The sequence below is a fragment of the Ornithorhynchus anatinus genome, chromosome 14 (assembly GCF_004115215.2).
Source record: "Ornithorhynchus anatinus isolate Pmale09 chromosome 14, mOrnAna1.pri.v4, whole genome shotgun sequence".
NCBI lineage: Eukaryota > Metazoa > Chordata > Mammalia > Monotremata > Ornithorhynchidae > Ornithorhynchus > Ornithorhynchus anatinus.
This window is the reverse complement of record NC_041741.1, coordinates 37,220,855-37,240,727: the sequence shown is the minus strand read 5'-3', so window position 1 is coordinate 37,240,727 and position 19,873 is coordinate 37,220,855. Positions and strand designations below refer to the sequence as shown.

At 41.0% G+C, this 19,873-nt stretch overlaps 1 protein-coding gene across 7 annotated transcripts in view; it reads left to right on the top strand.

Annotated features, from left to right (window-relative positions):
- Positions 1–19,873, top strand: part of ANKS1B (ankyrin repeat and sterile alpha motif domain containing 1B) — a 587,732-nt gene that overhangs the window by 194,019 nt on the left and 373,840 nt on the right. For all 7 annotated transcript variants that reach the window (XM_029079026.2, XM_029079024.2, XM_029079025.2 and 4 more), the window contains one exon: positions 16,079–16,215. In XM_029079026.2, the coding sequence (XP_028934859.1) occupies positions 16,079–16,215 (137 nt within the window). The remainder of the gene's footprint in view (positions 1–16,078; positions 16,216–19,873) is intronic.

The window sequence follows — 19,873 nt, the reverse complement described above, 5'->3', positions numbered from 1 at the left end:
GATCTTGTCTCCCAAGCTTCCTTTCCAAGCCCCGTCAATCAATCAGTGGTATTTAATGAGTGTTTACTCTGTACAGGGCACTGTACTAAGCCCTTGTAAGAGTACAATGAAAAGAATTGGGATACTTGTTGCCTGCCCGCCAGGAACGTACCCCATGAGACCCTGATTTTCAACCTGGGGACTTGGGGGACTCACAGATATCCTCTCCTTCCACCACACATCCGCTCATTTCCTGTAGACCTTCTATCTCCCTTTTAGCCATAAGAGATCACCTATTCACATTTTATCCAGAAGAAAGCAACCATCCAAATGTATCATCATTTATCATTCTTTCAATCAGTCAAGGGTATTCTTTGTGATGAGGGTGGAGCCATATACCAGTGGGGCTATGATTGTTGTTTGGGTGGGACTGTATACAGTCTTCATGGATGTATCATAGCTAGAGGAACATACAGTTACTTGCATGCCTTCTTGGGTAAATAATATCTCATCTTAACCTGTGTCTTTAGAGGCAGAAGAGACTTAACTCTTGCAGTCTATCTCGAGAAGCAAGCTTCTCCATTTTTTTGATTAGCTACGTTGCCTTTCTGTCTATCTTCAGCTCTCTACATCCTGGAGACCAGAATTGCCTGCTTGTTTGCCTATGCAGGAACTCCAGGGTAATAGTGGCAAAACCTTTGCATTTTGTTGAATTTTCTATTCCCTTTCTAATGATGCCAAGCATTTTATTGGCCTCTTTGTAAGCGATATAGTTTTTCAAAGTAAACAAGGGATTGTTGACTCACAGTTCTCATCCAGCTTCAGTAGGAGGGAATACTTAATCCAAATAAGAGGGCAATCAGTAGAAGCAGCACATTCAGCCTCCTACAAAATATAGAAGTTGGGCACATGTTTGTTTTCACTGCCTTGTGCTTAGAACAGATGAACCACCCTCCCACAGGCCTCAGAGTCTCTGAACCTTGATACTAGCTGGGCCAGTTGATCCTTTTGACTATCTGGCTAACCCACTTATTAAAGAAGCCTGACCTGGTCACTGGACTCAATCTGCCTTCTAAAAGCGTCAAATATGGGTTGAACAATAGCACTGTGCTAGATAAAGTAGGAGTAGTAATATTCATGAAGCATTTCCTGGGTGCAGAGCGCTAAGTGCTGAAACAGGCGAGAGTTAGACATGACCCCTGGTTCAGTACTTTACAGAGCTCTGTTGCTTTCTCTGAAGGAAAAAAAGAGGAAATTGGGGAGAGGAGGGTATTCAGGCCATAGTATTCACTGCCGAACTCGTTGTGGGCAGGGAATGTGTCTGTTTACTGTTATATCGTACTCTCCCAAGTGCTTAGTATAGTGCTCTACACACAGTAGATACAATTGAATGAATGAATACTTGAGTGTAAAGAGTGGTCGGTTGGTTCAGCCTCCACCTCATGCATTTCTGATAGTGATTGTTTTGGCTGCTCTTCTCATACTCACTGTGGCCTTCCAGGCATCCAGCATCTCTACTACCTGGATGAATAGAGTGAATGATTCTTGACCATTTGGTCGTCCAGTTGGACCCATCTACTTTTTTGAAGGGATGCCACGATTACTCTCATTTTTATTCTTTTCCTGAGCTTTCGGTTCTTTTAGGTCAAAGTGACATTGGTAGTTGTACAATTCGTCTTCCCTCTAAAGGTGACACTTTATCCACTGAGCAACATGTCCGAATAAGATAGAAGAAAAGAAGATATTTCAAAGGATAAAAATTGTATCTGTAATTGCACAGCTCAAAATAAAACTGCAGGAACTTAGCCAGAGGTCAGATATCTTTTCCCTTTATGGCTCATTTTGCCCAAAGTAGTAGAGTAAGGATATTCTGCAGTTATTGACTTTTACTGGCGAGGATGCCACCTCTTCCCCTCCTCACCCCCACTTATTTATTGACATTTACTGAAGAGGATACATGTCACCCCTGCCCCAAAGTTTAAGTGGACCTCATGTTGAAATGGTAATTTCCAAACAGGTTAACTGCTACTCCCAGCAATAACAAATGAATAAAAGACTCTATGAATCTCTGTTCTGTTCTGCTATGGCAATTTTAATATTCCCACTTTTCTGAAAACAGTGGATTTTGGGGGGGGGCAAAGATCTCAGTGTAGCAGAAAGTTCTAAATTTCACTTAACTTTCAACTCAGTCACAGGCTAGGAGTAGGCAAGGTCAAGACCAAATAACCTTAAATGCATCCCCATCCCCACCCCTCCAAGGCCATACTTCTGAAGAGTTTAGCAGTGTCATTCAAGTATGAGGAACAATGAGAGAGGCTGAAGTTAACTAAGAAGGTTTTGTCACACACATATCCTTTTACCATCCTTTTAAGCATCCTCAGAAACTATTAGACTACCTTATTTCTCACTCAAGAGGTAGAATTGAAATTCTCTTGGAGCATAAGTCAGGTGGAGCAGTTTTTGTAGCTTGTACAAAATATGTATATGGGTTAATGCCCATTTGCTTGCCCGTATTACTGATGGTAATGGTGGCATATAGTACCTGGGAAAAAAACCATAATTTTCATAGGGAAGTTCCTAGAATTGTAGACATATCACATCTGAAGAGACAATTTACAGTAAAACTATTCTTAAATTAAAGGTAATTTTTTTCTGTCCATAGTTTCACAAAAAATCCTTATCTCACTCTAACTGTGTCTAGTCTTGCATTTCACAAGGTAAGATTTGATATTATATTGATTGGATTTCCATCATGGTCCACTATTCTTTGGAAAAAGACATTGAATGGAATTTTAAATGTAGAATTTTCCCATCTGTTTCCCTGGGTGTGGGGTTTTTATATCTTATGGTTTCCAGGTTACAGCTACTTCTACCTCATATGATTAATTCCAAAACAGCTGTGAAATAGCCTTAAATATCCATCATATAGATTTTCTAGAGAAATCAATTATTTTGCTTTGAAAAGACATTTTTTGTATATGCTTTTATTGGAAAACACTGAAGTATGACAAATTGGAAGCACCCTTTTGAGTCATAAAATCATGGTTTTCAAGGAAAATGCACATTTCTGGTAATCATAAGGACTTTAATTAAACCAATAATGGTATGTAGCTCATGCAATATGTCCGATTTGCCCAATCATCATTGATATTTTGAGTGAAAAAGAATAGAAGATGGCCATAGGGGAGTTTTGTAATAACAGACCACTTTCTTAAAACAACCTAATTCTCTAAAACATTTCTTTACAAAGAAAAGTAACAATGTCTGATAATTTGTGTTTAAGTTGATGAAAGAGTTATAATCACTTTGGAATGAATGAATAGCTGTCCAGCCAGAATTTTTGCATATTAATAGGGGTATTTCATAGTAAGCCTCATAAATGGTTTAAATTTACCTTGAAAGCTAAATTTCAGTTGATTGAAGTTTAATGGATATTACAAAGAAAATAGAAAAATGAATAATGAAGTATTGTATTATTGTGCAAATCATTTTAGTTCCTCAATTAAAAATGAGGTACAGGTTATTGGCATAAACATAATTTCAGTTCTTTGCTAATGTTTGCGGTTTTCTATAATTAATTCAGGTAGGGGTAAAATTAGCAAACTATCCCAGGTTATTTCATGAGTACTTCTTAATAACTACTTTCAATGTAGAATGAAATTTCATATTTTAATGACAATAATGATAATGCCTTTGAAATACGGTTCATTGTTCCCTCTTGTGATAAAGCTAACAAGCTCAATTTTTCCCCCTGGGGCCAAACTTTTATTTATCAATATCTTTCTATTAATATAAAGTGAATCTGCCATCAAATAGAAATTACTTTTATTTCCAATTTAAGCCATTGTGCACTGTACATTTCTAAATTGCTAAGCTTGGCCCTGGACCCATAATGTAAATTTTACTTTGTATTTCAGATTTTTTATTCCGCATTTACATGAAAAATTAAGTACATTTTTCCATAGTATGTTTTGTAATAGGGCATGGTGGTCTCAACTGAATGCCAGGCAAGCTGAGTTTTAAATCTACTAAACTTCTCAAAGATAAATGTGCAATCAAGGCCAAAAGAACTACCACTTCAAAGTAGCCTTGATTATACTCAAGATATCTTAGTTTTGAGGGCATTTCTTGTTATTCAAAGTAATTAAGGGTGATCATCAGCTAAATTTCTACATTAACACGAGTAGTAGATGAAGCCAATTACATTTTTTAAAAAGACTGTTCAATTTATAATCCTGATACAGAGCAGCGCTTTCTTTCTCCAAGCTCCTGAGATCCGATCACTTTTTTCTTCTCTCTCTCTTTCTCACATTCCCACAATGCTGATTGACTCTTGGAAGTAGGCTTGCATTTAGTTCAAACCAAGAATTTTTGCTGGTATCCTATGGCCTGTACTCCGACAGCTTCGCTCCATTTCGACACAGCTGTCTTAGGTGAGTCACTGAGAGACAGAGGGGAGATAGCCACAGCAGGCTGCATTGCTTCTGCTAGCATCCCTGCCAACACAACCATATCCCAAACCCACCTGCTCTTCCTTGCTTGACTCCTAAACTTCCAGTACCCATACCCAGGGCGTGGGAAGCCGTTTCCTTTTGCCAGCTTAGGTCTGGAGAAGCACCCTTAGTATAAATTTACAATTGCCTGCTCTCCTAAGCAGGAACTAGGATGCCTACTCACCTGAAATAATTCAGTATTTTGGAGTGCCCGAGGAACATCTAGCACTGAACCAGGGTTTGACAGTGATGAACTACTTTTCCTGAAAAAGGAACTGTCAATGAATTCCCTAGAGGAAAGTGAATTCCTCAGCTGGGTAATTAGAAATAACAAAAGCCTCCAGAAAAACTAGGAAGATTCGATCCAAACTCCCCGCTAGGCAAGGGCATAATTGATGGATCATCGTTCCTAGAAAGGCAAGCGCGAACTTCTATAACTGCCTCCCAGCAGCAGACAATGGACTTGTCTCCAACTTTAATCCACATATCCAGGGAAGTTGGACAATCTCTATAGATTGCTGGTAATGCCAAGACATCCCAACCAACCACAGGTCGACTCAGGGGCCTCCAGAATTCCCAGGCTTACCTTAGGCAGAGACTGGCTCCTGATGTGTGCAACCCTTAGTAGATGGGACAGTTTCAAGCTCTGCTTAACTCCTCGCTTATCCTTATCAACTCTGGTAAATCCTGGAAGGGCTTTGTTCATCCAGGGCCATCCCATGCCCACCCCATGACCCCATGCCTTGTATGTACTTCTTTGGGACTCTCCTATTTGGTCTGTGAGATGCACAGTTGATAGCTGTTGTCTGCGAGGTGGGGAGGATTTTATGGCAATCGTCCGGTCTCTTTTCATACTCATCAGCCACCTCTTTAATCTACCCTGAGCTGTGTAACAGGGCTGGGATATCAGGAATAGGACAAAGAAAGAGACTGGAAGACTTTCTGTCAGTTAGAACAATGTAACCATAGCAGAGGTGCTAGGGTTGGGGAATGAAGGTAGAGGCAGAAGGGAGTCCAGAGATGTGTACTAGCAGAGAGACAGGCACACAGAGCAGCGTGTCTCTGAAGATCAAAAATAGTAAGAGAGAGCTGACACTGGGTTCTGGGTTTACCCCCCACAAAATCCACTACCCCTTCAGGGTCCCTTAAAACAGGATGGATCTTGAACATTAAATTGGCACAATTCCTTAGGACATATGCAAGGTGTTTGTTTTGTTTTGATTCGATGGTACTTAAGTGCTTACTATGCGCCAGACACCTTACTAAGCACTGGGGTAAATACAAGGTAATCAGGTGGGACAGAGAACATGTCCCAAGTGGAGTCCACAGTCTTAACCTCCATTTTACAGGTGAGGTAACTGAGACAGGGAAAAGTGTAGTGACTTGCCCACAGTAGGCAAATGGCAGAGCTGGTATTAGAACCCAGTGACTCACAGGCCCATGCCCTTTTCACTGGGCCACACTGCTTCTTCCTGTTGGGTTAAACTTGGGTGTTTGGTCCTTAAGATCAGGCTAGATTTTCACTCCGAGTCAACAACTGCTTTGTTAATAATGTTGATATTTGTTAAGCATGTATTATGTGCAGAGCACTGTTCTAAGTGCTGGGATAGATACAGGGTAATCAGGTTGTCCCACGTGAGGCTCACAGTTAATCCCCATTTTACAGATGAAATAACTGAGGCCCAGAGAAGTGAAGTGATTTGCCCACAGTCACACAGCTGAGAAGTGGCAGAGCCGGGATTAGAACCCATGAGCTCTGACTCCCAAGCTCGGGCTCTTTCCACTAAGCCACACTGCTCCTCTAACGGTATTAATCAATCAGTAGCATTTGAGCTCCTACTGGGTGTAGATCTGTGTTCTAAGTTTTGGGAAACTTAGAATAAAAGTAGATGACACAGCACAAGAAGCAGAACAAAAATAGCCCCAGCATGTACAGAGAGCCTGGCTCAGGCAGAGATTGCTGTATCAATCAGGATACCAGCCTTATTTAGCTTAATTTGAATATATTAGGTGAAATTCAATAGCCCTTCTAACTGTACGTAACTACACAAATCTCAGATGCAGTGTAGGTAACATGAGGCAGCTTTTTAGATACTGAATTCTACAGTTTTATGGATTAAAATGATCATGAATCTATCTTTAGAGCTAATTTCAGTTGTCTTTTTTACTCACTGTTATACATTTGTCAAAAGAAAACTCTTACTCTGATCTGAAGCTGAATTTTTAAAACATTGTTATATTTTTCCTGATTTTCTTCCCTTTTAATACATCTGCTGTTCCTGATGGCACTTTACTGTTTGTTGCCAGGAAACAGTGTTTTTTCCACTAATTTTCTTTTTAAAAAATCACCAATATCCTCTTAAATTTTCATCTTTAAATGGCTAATTTACAAAAGGGAGGAAAAAAATTGGTGACTTGAGTGTTCTAAATTATTGCTAAAAATGATCCTTAAGATACCTATTTTTAAAAATTCTACCTTTCCCTAACTAAAGCAATGTTGAGTTCAAGAGCTGTAGTTCCTCAACTCAACAATTCAGGTGACCTTTCTAAATAAAAATAGATTAGTTCATTGTTTATCTGCTCCTGGGTTTCACTTCATGAAAAGCAAATAGTCCCAGAGAAAATGGTGGCTCCTAACATCCATTTGTGAAGCTCTCAGGTTTTTAGTGCCACAGTAGAAGTGATGATTCTTTATATCAAGTACTGAAAATTCTCTTTGCAACATTTCACCAGTTCTTTATATGGAAAAAAAGATTCAAAAAGAAATTCTCTTTGAGGGGACCTCTGAGCTACTTGTGATGGGGAGTAGATTAGCTGGGACCCCTCTACTCTGGCACAACCAGCTATGCCACTGTGAAAAGGTCTCAAAATCTTAATGATCTTCTAAGGGGAGCCCATATCTACCAAAGGCATTAAATGATTTTGTAGACTGTACACTGTGGGCAGGGAACATGTCTCCAACTTTGTTAAAGCAACATGGCCTAGTGAATAGAGCATCGGCCTGGGAGTCATAAGGGCCTGGGTTCTAATCCCGGTTCTGCCACTTGTCTGCTGCTTATCCTTGGCCAAGTCACTTCACTTCTCTGGGCCTCAGTTGCCTCATCTGTACAGTGGGATTAGATCTGTGAGTCCCATGTAGGACAGGGACCGTATCCAACCTGATTTGCTTGTATCCATCCCAGTGCTTAGAACAGTGCCTGGGACATAATAAACACTTAACAAACACCACTATTATTATTGTATTGTATTCTCTAAAGTGCTTTATATAGTGTCTGCACACAGTAAGTGCTCAATAAATGTGACTGATTGGAAAGGACTTGGTGATACTCCCTGCACTTTTCCCATATTTGATGGGCTTCTGAGATCCTGTAGTCTTCAACCATATTGTGATTGTGGAACCAACTGGTCAGTAGTTTTCTTCAGCAGCTGGCCCAGAAGGATTTTGGTTAGGGAGACCATGATGCCCCTGTTCAGTGTCTTGTGTGTTGGGGAAATCTTGTAAGTGTTTCTGTGCTTCCTATCATTGACCGCTAATCTCAGGGTGCAGGTCACTGGGCCTGGTTGCTTTGCCATCTAACTGCAGTGGTGACTTCTTCAGTATGAGGAACAAGTGCCCATTCTTGTCATTTGGTTGGAGTTTGGTTGGACATTGTCATTTGGTTGGACAGAGGAAAGTACCCTTCCCTAGATATCCTACCTTCTCTGGACACAGCCAGTGGAAGCTAGAGGCAGGCAAGCCCCACTTCCCAGAAGTGCCCCTTTTTGGGCTAGGCTGGTGGGAAGATATAGAGGATGAAGAAACACTGAATATAAAGAGAGAGAAAAATATCCTTCTCCTGGGCCAGGCTCTGAGGCATATCTGAGAATGTGTGCTTTGGAAAAAAATACCGTAGCTAAATGACTTCAACTGATGTTTTCAGTGCTCTGTGCTAAATAGCAACAAAAAAAATCTCAATATAATTTAGGTGCAAGAGTCAGAGTGACATATCAATAAGCGCAGATGCTGTGGATGGTTTTTTGATGAGTTTTTGGTTGACAAATTCAGTCTATCCAACTACTTTCATATTTCCCCACCCCGATTTTTATGGAAGGATTAGAAGATTTTTTTTTTTTTGTACTCCATACTTGTCAGGAGTGAGAGTGATGGAGTGATGAGGAAGAGGAGAAGGGTAAGATAATGCATCAGAACCAGCTCACACCCAGCAGGGAAGTTTCTTCTTTAAAACTGGCACTCTTCTGGGGAGTAAAAGGGGAAGGAAGTAGTGCTAAGTCATTGAGGGACTCTTTGTTTCATCATCTGGGAGAGTCCAATAGATGTAAGGGATGGAGTCTCAAGTGCCCTCCTTCCTCTATTGCTGGACTCAACTGTACTATCACAGCCCCATCCCTGTTTTAATGTTACAGAAAGAATGCAAAAAAGTGGGGCAATTTTGTGAGGAAATTTGGATTATGGAGTGCATTTTGAACTGGTAGTACAATCTGGATGTTTGGTAGTGTTTTACAAATTTATGTCACTGCGCATTGCCTTTTGGGAACAATGAATACAACCAACAGTATTTTGGCAGTGAAGGGTTTTCACTGCTTCTCATTCTGCTGCCAGAAGTCAACGGTAGACAATCTGTTTAGATTTTCCCTGGCCAGTTTAGGGAATTATGGGGCTGCTCCAGATTCCAGAACAACTTTTGTTCCACCTGTGTTTTCTGGCAATGTGATAGGCTAACTAGGCAAGCCCCACATATAGATAAGGAGATGGAAAAGTCCAGATCTTTCTAGAATGGAGATACTGTTCACTACTTATGACCCCTCCCATAAGGAAAACTCTTATTGCAAAGTATGTCAATCACTCGCCTAATGAGGTCAGCAGGAACCCAGTCAATTTCAGGAAAGGATTTGAATGAGGGGTTACCAAGGAGAATAGATTACTCCAGAGTCACAAGGGCAGGGACAGATGTCATCTTGGGCACTAATAATAATAATAATAATAATGTTGGTATTTGTTAAGCGCTTACTATGTGCTGAGCACTGTTCTAAGCGCTGGGGTAGACACAGGGGAATCAGGTTGTCCCACGTGGGGCTCACAGTCTTAATCCCCATTTTACAGATGAGGGAACTGAGGCACCGAGAAGTTAAGTGACTTGCCCAAAGTCACACAGCTGGCAAGTGGCAGAGCCGGGGTTTGAACCCATGACCACTGACTCCAAAGCCCGTGCTCTTTCCAGTGAGCCACGCTGCTTCTCTCATAGCCACTTAACTTCTCTGGGCCTCAGTTACCACATCTGTAAAATGGGGATTAAGATTGTGATCCCCACGTGGGACAACCTGCTTACTTTGTATCTATCCTAGGGCTTAGAACAGTGCTTGGCACATAGTAAGCTCTTAGCAAATATCATAATTATTAGTAATTATTATTATAATATAAAGCAGCAGCCTGAGAGACCAACCAAATCCTGGTTTGTCAGAAAGAAACTTTAAAAACTGAACAGAAAACACAATTTTGCCTTGACCCAAAATCATGGAACTTCCTCCATAGATGGATTGTTGCATTCAGTTTAGATAGAAAAAAAATTCAGAGAAGGGCAACTGAGATGAATGAGACAGGGAACATTTTAGTACATGGACTTGTTCCTCTCATCCCACAGTACTGGAACCAGGAGGCACCCAGTGGAGCTGAAAAGAGCTTGGTAAAAAGCCGCAAAAAAAGACGACTTCATCTACTTGTAACACTTATAATTATTTGGCATGCATCTACACAGGAAGTGAGTGGGCAGATAATATCAATAGATTCGTGCAGACCTTAGCTAAATTAATGTATGAGAATTCCAAGATACTTTATTAGAAGGGGAAATTAAAGATGTTAGATGGAAAAGGTGATGATATTAGGAAGCTCAATAATGTTCCTGATTAATAGGTTCACTTCGTTTTGAGTCTCTTGTAGGCCAGCATCTGTGTCTAACTATTTTTGAAAGTACTCAGCCCTAAATTCAGTGCTATGCACACAGGAAATTCTTAATAAGTGCTAGTAATAATAAAGATTGCTCTAAGAGAAGGGCTTTATACCTCTACAGCCACCATTTCCTTCCAGCTTCCTTGGAGACTGTCTACTATCTGAATTGCTCCCTTATTCAGAGATATCAATGGCTCCATGTTGATTTTTGCAGGAATAAAACTTCACTCTCCATATGCTGTTTTTTTCCCACTGCCTCCTGGCCAGTGTTCCGTGCTCCTTTCAAGAAGATTTCCTAACTTAACTAGCCTTTCTTTTTGGTCTCCAGCCTCTAGTCCATTACTTATGCCACAAATCACTAAAAAGTACATGTTATACACCTGCTATATCCCGAGCGGTGTATTGAGTGTTTGATATCCTTTCCACTAAATTTCATGAACTCACAGCCCTTTCTCTTCTTCAGAGCCTTTCTAAGACCACCTTTTTCAAATGGCATTTCCCCAGTGAATTCCTCCCGACCCTGCTCACTTCGGTACTCACATATTAACCTTTTAAACTGCTTATATGGTATTTATCCACTTTCATTTGATATTCATATATGTTTTGACAGTTGTGTATTTCGTGAGATTGTTTTCCCATTAAATTTTAAGCTCCTTGAAGACTGGAATAATTTTACACTTCCAAAGATTTCTGGATGTCTAGTAAAGTTTTCTGCTTAATAAGGATAAGAGAACAGCTTGGGAGCCTTTACAAACACAACGGTAATATTAACAATGACAATAATAAGAATAGTATTTATTAAGCACTTATTATTTGTCAAGCACTGTACACTGATCGCTGGGGTAGATACAAGATACTCAGGCCAGGCATAGTTCCTGTCTCACGTGAAACTCATAGTACAAGTGAGAGAGAGAATACATATTGAATCCCATTTTACCTATGTGCAAAGTGAGGCACAGAAAAGTTGTGACTTGCCCAAGGTCATGCAGCAGGCAAAGTGGCAGAGCCAGGATTAGAACCCATGTCCTCTGTCTTCCAGGTCCATGCTCTTTCCAGGAGGGCCACCATCACATTAGTCCATCCATAATTCCAAGGGTTTCCTTGTTGGAAACAGGAACCTGGCCCAGCTGGAAAATGATTCTGTCCTAGTAGGGCATCTCTTAACAAAGTACATTATTTTTAGATAGTCTGATCTTCTCTTCTTCCATAGCTTCGGGGCTAGATATTAGTAAAGCTTTGTAATTACAAAGCCCCCTGAGCATTTCTGAGCATTAGCCCATGAGCTCAGTGATATCATTTCCTGACACTTTTGGCTGCTTTGGCTCCCAAGTGCATTTAATGGGAACGATTTCTAGTTCCCCTGCAGACTCCAATCTTCAAAGGTCACCCATTGGCTGTTGTACCCTGGTAAATTTAGGAAGTCAGTAGCTTGACCTTCCAGTCTTTCCCAACTCACACGAAACTCCCCTGTGTCTCACAAGAAGAAAAAGTTCCCCAGTCCTATACAACAAGCCAGCAGATTTGGCAGAATTAGGTGCATGGAACCACCCTAGTCCATCCTGTGGTGTCATCAGTGAGCTCAGCTGAAAAGCGATGAATTTGAACCACTTTCACACCATCCATTCTGGTGATGGGGGCCAGGTGGATTAGGTGAAGGGAGATAAAGATAAAGGTTTTATTTGAGAGACTGGATTCATCCACTATCTGAGTATCTGTCTACCTAGCTTTGGCTCGACACATCAGTTACTTAGCAGTAGCTGTAAAATCGAATAAGCTTCAGTGCTTCCAAAGAATTACATGCTAGTGATGTAGGCTGTTTCTAAGGTAACCACGACCCAATCCACAGAGACGAAAATTAGTATTGTAAGAAAAATATTCCTGTATTGGGTTTCTGTTCTGAGACTGCTTTAAAAAGCTCATCTATGAACCCTAATAAATTGAGGGTTAGGTTTGATTCTATCATTTTCCAGTTCTGCTTCATTTTTAGTAGGGATATTATTTGTGACCTGTGATCCAATAGAAACTCTGGGCAACTACATAGTCATTAATAGATTCATGGGTATTTGTGTCTTTAGGGAATCCAAACCTTTCCACATGAATTAACTAGTGGTATTTTTGGAGCCTCTGCTGTGTACATAGCAAGGTTCTAAGCACATAGAAGAGTGCATTAGAATTAGTAGATATGATCCCTGTCCTCAAAGAGTTTATGACCTAGTGGGAGAGACAGGCAGTAGAATTAATTACATATAAGAAGTCATATAGTATAATGGTGTGTATAGGAATGTGATGGGGGAGTTGATTTAAGCTCTTAGGTTTTTTTTTTAAATGGTATTTTTTAAGCACTTACTATGTGAAAAGCAATGTTCTAAGCACCTGGGTAAATACAAGATAATCAGGTTGGACTCAGTCCCTGCCCCACATGGAGTGCTCAGTCTTAATCCCCATTTTGCAGATGAGGTAACTGAGGTCCAGACAAGTGAAGTGATTTGCCTGAGGTCACATAGCAGAAAAGTAGCAGAACCAGGATTAGAGCGCAGGTCCTTCTGATTCCCAGGCCCGTGCTTTATCCCCTAGGCCTTGCTGCTTCACTTCACTGCTTCATTTCTAAGCTTAGGTTGCACAGATGTGCTGAAGTGGCAATTGTGTGTGGATGAGGAAGCCGGGGGTGGGCGGGCTGGGGAGGGTATAAGATAGAACGATGAGAACTTAATTGGGTCAGGCCACCTAGAGGACGTATTGTTCTAAGGAGGGAAGGATGTGCAGAGCCGCCTGCTGCTGGCAGTGAGTGGGAGGGAGTTCCAAACGGGGGCGCGGGGGGTGAGAGCATGAAAGTTTGCCTGCAGGAGAGATGAGAATGAGGCCCAGTGAGTGGGTCAGCTTTAGAAGCTTTGTTGTACTGGGAGAAGAGAGTAGATCACCAGGAAGGAGAGAGCTGATTCAATGCCTTAATTCCAGGAGATGTGGAGAGGAGTGAGCAACCACTGTAGGTTTTTGAAAAGTAGGAAGATGTCTGCAGGAGAAACAGATCCAGACAATTGGATTGGAGGCACAGAGTCATCAAGGAGGCTGATTTAGTAACCCAACTAAGATAAGAGCCTGGATGGACTAACTTGGTGGTTATGTGGATAGGGAGGAAGGAGTGGATTTGGGAAATATTGTGGAGGAAGAATCATCAGGATCTTCAACATTCTGATTATGAGAGTTGAGAGAGACAAATAATGCAAGGTTACAGAATTGAGAGACCGGAAGGATGGTGGTCATGTCAATTTTTACAGAAAAAATTAGGTTGAGAAGAAAATTTCGGAGGGAAGATGAATTCCGTTTTAGACATATTGAGCTTGAGGCTAGACACCAAGGTACTGATATCCCAGAGAGAGGAGGAAATGTGAGATTACGGAAGAGGGGTGGGGTTGTAAGGTAGATTTGGGGGTCATCCACATATAAGTGGTGATTGAAGTAGTGTGAGCGGATGAGCTCTCCAAAGGAGTGAGCATAGATTGAGCAGAGAAGGGAAACAATGAGAGAAATTTGATTTTCCAGTCCTTTAACCTTAGCGTGACCTCCATCATAGTTCTGAAAAGCAAATGGACACATTTCCATTAATATTTACACAACATATGGAAGGAATAGTAGCAGGGGGATTTAAAACGGTTAAGAGCCCAGCTTGGAACTGAGCAACAGTACTAGGTGATGGTAAATTCAAGCAGTACAGTATCTGAGTGGAGAAATCAGTGTAGCCTGGTTTATTTAGGTATATTTAGGACTGATGCATTGAGGGACCTATGCCCTAAGACTCTTCTGCTGCTGCTGCCAAAGAGCAAGTCCTAATAGTAATAGAGAATAGTAATAGCAGAGAAGCAATGTGGCTCAGTGGAAAGTGCCCGGGCTTGGGTCAGAGGTCATGGGTTCGAATCCCGGCTCTGCCACTTGTCAGCTGTGTGACTGTGGGCAAGTCACTTAACTTCTCTGTGCCTCAGTTCCCTCATCTGTAAAATGGGGATTAACTGTGAGCCTCACGTGGGACAACCTGATGACCCTGTATCTACCCCAGCTCTTAGAACAGTGCTCTGCACGTAGTAAGCACTTAAATACCAACATTATTATTATAGTAATAGCAATTATTAAGAACTTATTGTGTGCAGGGCTTTGTACTAAGTGCTAGGAGAAAGTACACAGGTAGAAATCAAACATGGTCCTAATAGCTTGGAGTTCTCCATCACTGCCATTCTCAGTCCAGAAAGCTTAAGGGTCAGTGAACATACAGAGAAGGAGATCTCCTTCCTTCTCTTTGATTTTTACATGATTCATTTTGTCTGAAAGTAGGAGTCTCTACGTGTCCTAGAATATTCCACCTGTTTTTCTTAGCTCTCATTTGATTCTCTGAAGCCCCTCAACCCATTTGTCACAGACAGCACTTGATGGTATTCAGAGAAGAAAATTGACTGTGAGATTCACAATGACCTTTTTCTAGCTTTGAATAACAAGAAGGGGGTGGAGGGAGGGAGAGAAAACACTTCAAGCTAACAAAACAACATTGTTTAATGGGTCTGACTCAGGTAGGCAGTGTGAGCAGTAATAGGACGCACTGAAAACCAAATGCTGAAAACCAGAAGTGAGCATTGCTAGGGAATCCTATTAACTAACTTCATAATCTTTGCAGGCAAGACTTAGGGTTTTTTTCCCAGTCAGCAATGCAATTGATTGCTGTATTATTTGAGTATAAATAGAAAAAGAAGCAAAAAAGAGGGAAAAAAAAACTGCAATTGGACTGTCAAAGGTGTCAGAGGAAAAACAGCAAACTATTTTTGAAGTCTGTCATCAAATAATTCTAATTTTGGGTGCTTCATAGACCCCTATTAACAGAATATGTTGCCTTCTTAATATCTGTATTTGACATTATTATGCTGCAGAATACATTTGTGACGAATGTTGAGTGTGTCTAGCTGGTTGTGCCAGGCTCCTTAGTTCTAATTCTAATTTTCCACCAAGTATAAATGCGAGTTTACCTAGAATATGTTAGTCATGGTCCTATAATGTAATGCACTCTCCATATAATGTTGTTGTCGTTTTCTGGGAAATTTCATTTCATCATAGAATACCTGCATAATAAAACCACTTTGCAATTTTGCACAGTAGGCAACCTCTCAACAAGTGAGAATCTGGTTTTTTCCCCCCTGATTCAAGGGATATTTGAAAATATCAAATAACAGTTCCAATTTTCAGTTAGCAGGTTCATCGATAAGAGGCCTTTACTTAAAAAAGAAAATCCAAATTATCCCAGAAAATGAAGAAGTAATTCCTTTTAGACTCTTCCAGAAATATGCATATGAAAATAGAATTCATATTTCTTTTAAATGAATTTCAGTCCTAGTAATTTTTATTGTAATTGTAGCAATATTTGTAGCTGAGCTGAATGATCTAGCATCATGAATCAAACAATTCTCCCAGTCCTTTCTTTGAATTATACTATAGGGGGTGATATTTACCAGCTTAAATTGAAACAAAGCATCTGACAAAGATATCTGAAAAATGTACAGTTCAGAATACTGCTCACTACATCACTGTAGATGATACCAACTCTAAGTTGAAGCTTCAATACATTTTGGTCCATAAAAAATGAATTCAGTGAATGGGTTCATGGAAATTTTGCTTTTATTCCCAGATAATGCATCTCAGGTAGCAATTACTGCACCAGGAACCAGTAACCATAGAAACAGCTCTACCGGCCCAACACCTGATTGCTCTCCTCCATCTCCTGACACTGCCCTCAAAAACATTGTAAAAGTTATTCGACCCCAGGTAGGTGGCCTTAAACGGGGATTTTCCAGTGATATGTCAATATGTTATCGTGCATTTGACTCTGAGCATGCTATTCATTTTTAACCGTGTAAGTGAATATCTAATTAAAAGAAGAAGCCAGATGAGCTTTTAAATATCATTTCACAACCTAGAGGGAGTGATCTCTGTTGGCTTTGGCTGAAATGAGAATTTGTTATGTTGTGATAAGAATTGTGTGCTGGTAACAAGATGGTCCACTTTGCTCATTATCCATTGCTTGATTTCACTTTTCTGGGTTTCAGTTTTTGGATTATTTACATTCTGTTGGCGAGAACATTTTCTCAAGCATTTCCTGTTCTCCTTGTTGTTCTCTCTAGACCTGCTGGCTCTTCTGGAGACTTTCTTCTCCAAACACTTGTTTTAATGAATTTTGCTTCAAACTCCCTTTTCCTTACATTTTCTTCTTGACTATTTTAGGGGGACCTAATGCCTAATCTCCCTGGACCCTCTTGTTTTTCTTTACTTTCGGCCTTCTTTTATTGAATTCGGCCTAACCTTTTCGCTCCTTTACCTTTCATGTCATTTCTCTGAATGTGTTTCTTTCTCCCCCCTTTCTTTTTGTGTTGGGGTTCGTAGTAGGCGGCTTTAGAAATATCATTGGGACAAGCTGTTCTGTGATATTTCATTGAAAATAGCATTTATAAAGCTGTTCACATTATTTTTTGCCAACAGATGGACCCAGAACATTGAATTGGTGTCTTCTCAACCTAGTTTATTCTGAATGGATCTCATAGGATTCGGGATAGGGAGGAATTCAGATTCAAATTGCAGCCATTCACCATTTTCCTAAGAGATACAGTACAATCCACTGTTCAAGCAGTTCGTAAAGATATCCTTCCCAACCAATGTGAAACAGAGTTGGTCATTTCCTCATCAAGCTTAGTGCCAGCATGCTCACCTGGTTTGGGAAAAATCTCGTGATCCCGGGTCATATATTCTATAGAATATCCATAGAGGAGAGTGTTCTGCCTGATCCAATAATCTCCTCTTTGCATGATGTTCTTTGTGGGGTTGAGGGAAAGGCAGGAAGGGGACAATTTTCAGCCTAGGGCTGTAATAATAATAACAATAGTAATAATAATAGTATGTATTAAGTGCTTACTATGTGCCAAGCACTGTTCTAAGCACTGGGGTAGAGGAGCAGCGTGGCGCAGTGGAAAGAGCACAGGCTTTGGAGTCAGGGCTCATGAGTTCAAATCCCAGCTCTGCCACTTGTCAGCTGTGTGACTCTGGGCAAGTCACTTAACTTCTCTGTGCCTCAGTTCCCTCATCTGTAAAATGGGGATTAAGACTGTGAGCCCCACGTGGGACAACCTGATTCCCCTGTGTTTACCCCAGCGCTTAGAACAGTGCTCGGCACATAGTAAGCGCTTAACAAATACCAACATTATTATTATTATTATTACTTCTGTGCCTTGGTTACCTCATCTGTTAAATGGGAATTAAGACTGCAAACCCCATGTGGGACTTGGACTGTGTCCAACCTGATTAACTTGTATCTATCCCAGGGCTTAATAATGTGCCTGGTACATAGTAAGCACATAACAAATACCAGAACAGCAGTGTTCTCATGCCACTGTGTCCACACTGTCTTCCTTCCCAGTTGTCTCCCAAAAAGAGATTTTCTTTCTCCTTTTAAGTTCTGTCCCCTTTAATTTATGCTTTGGATTTCATTCACAACCAGTCTCTTTTCTTCCTCTATAATGTTTCACGGACCTACTTCTCCTTATGTATCGGTTGCTAGTCTCCCCCCCCCCCCCCCGCTTTTATATTTAGATTGCGAGCCTCCCAAGGGAAGCAGCAAGGCCTAGTGGATAGAGTGTGGGCCTGGGAGTCAGAAGGTCCTGGATTCTAGTGTCTGCTCCATCATTTTTATGCTGAGGGACCTTGGGCAGGTCATGTAACTTCTCTCTGCCTCAGTTACCTCATCTGCAAAATGGGGAATAAGATCGTGAGCCCCATGAGGGACCCAATTACCTTGTGTCTACCTCTGTGCTTAGTCCAGTGCCTAGTAGGCACTTAACAAATACCATAAAAAAATTGGCTATGGGTCTCCATTTTACCTGTCAGTCAGGGATATTAATTGTGCATTTACTGTATGCAGAACATTCTACTAAGTGCTTGGGAGAGTACAGTACAACAGAGCTGGTAAACATGTTCCTTGCTCACCAGGAGCTTACAGTCTAGAAGGCAGGGGGGCAGACATTAAAATAAATAATGCATATGTACATGATTGCCATGGGGCTGAGGGTAGGTTGAATATCAACTGCTTAAAAGGGGGCAGCCCAAGTGCATAGGGATACAGAAGGGAAAGGGAGTACCCCCCCTTCACCTCTCCGCAGCTTAACCCTCTTTTCCCCCATTTCCCTCTGCTCCTCCCCCTCTCCCTTCCCATCCCCTCAGCACTGTACTCGTCCGCTCAACTGTATATATTTTCATTACCCTATTTATTTTGTTAATGAAATGTACATCGCCTTGATTCTATTTAGTTGCCATTGTTTTTACAAGATGTTCTTCCCCTCGACTCTATTTATTCCCATTGTTCTTGTCTGTCCGTCTCCCCCGATTAGACTGTAAGCCCGTCAAACGGCAGGGACCGTCTCTATCTGTTGCCGACTTGTTCATTCCAAGCGCTTAGTACAGTGCTCTGCACATAGTAAGCGCTCAATAAATGCTATTGAATACTAGATAATCAGGGCCCACATGGGACTCACAGTCTAAGTAGGAAAGAGAACAGGTATTGAATTGCCATTTTGCAGAAGATGGAACTGAGGCACAGAGAAATTAAGTGGCTTACCTAAGGTCCCACAGGAAGAAAGTGGTGGAGCCAGGATTAGAACCCAGATCCTATGATTCCTACACCCGTGCTCTTTCCACTCAGCTTCATTGCTTCCTTCTCTATATTTCCTATTCCCTTTGGGAAAAGTTCAGGACAATCCTTGGGTTTCCTGTTGTATTTCTTTCTTTATTAGTCTAGTACTGAATGCAGAGGTGATGATTTTGAAAGTATCCTTTCTTTCTCTCTGTTCCTTTTATTATGTTTTATATCAATGATGTTGTATATCATTTATACTCCTTTCAAGAAACTTGTCACAATGATTGATCTTGTGATGTAAGTTTCACTGTGAGGTCTCCTTATTAATTTATCAACAACACTCAGTATTGGGCTAGTTTACCTACTACTGTTGACAAAATCATTGAAATCAGCATTCTCTCTACTTCAGTGGCACAAGTTGTACTCATTCCAGGTAACTAGATGAGTGTCTAATCTTTGCTATAAGGCAAAGAGGAATGTCGAACTGGAATGAGGAAAATTCTATTCTAGTTCCAGCTCACCACCATTCTGCATCTGATATTCCCTACCTTTTTCTCCGGTGCACTGGGAGTGTAAATCATCAGAGCATTGAAGGAGATGCTTTAAGGCCACACGGGTGATAGCCTAGATATTCAAGGAGTTGGTATTTCACCAAACCTTGATGGGACAAGTATTGTGTGTGAAAGAAGAAACTAAGGCTATAAGGAATCAGTCTTGCCTAGTAGGTAGAGCTTGGGCCTGGGAGTCAAAAGGACCTGGGTTCTAATTCTGGCTTCATCACTTGTCTGCTGTGTGACCTGGGGC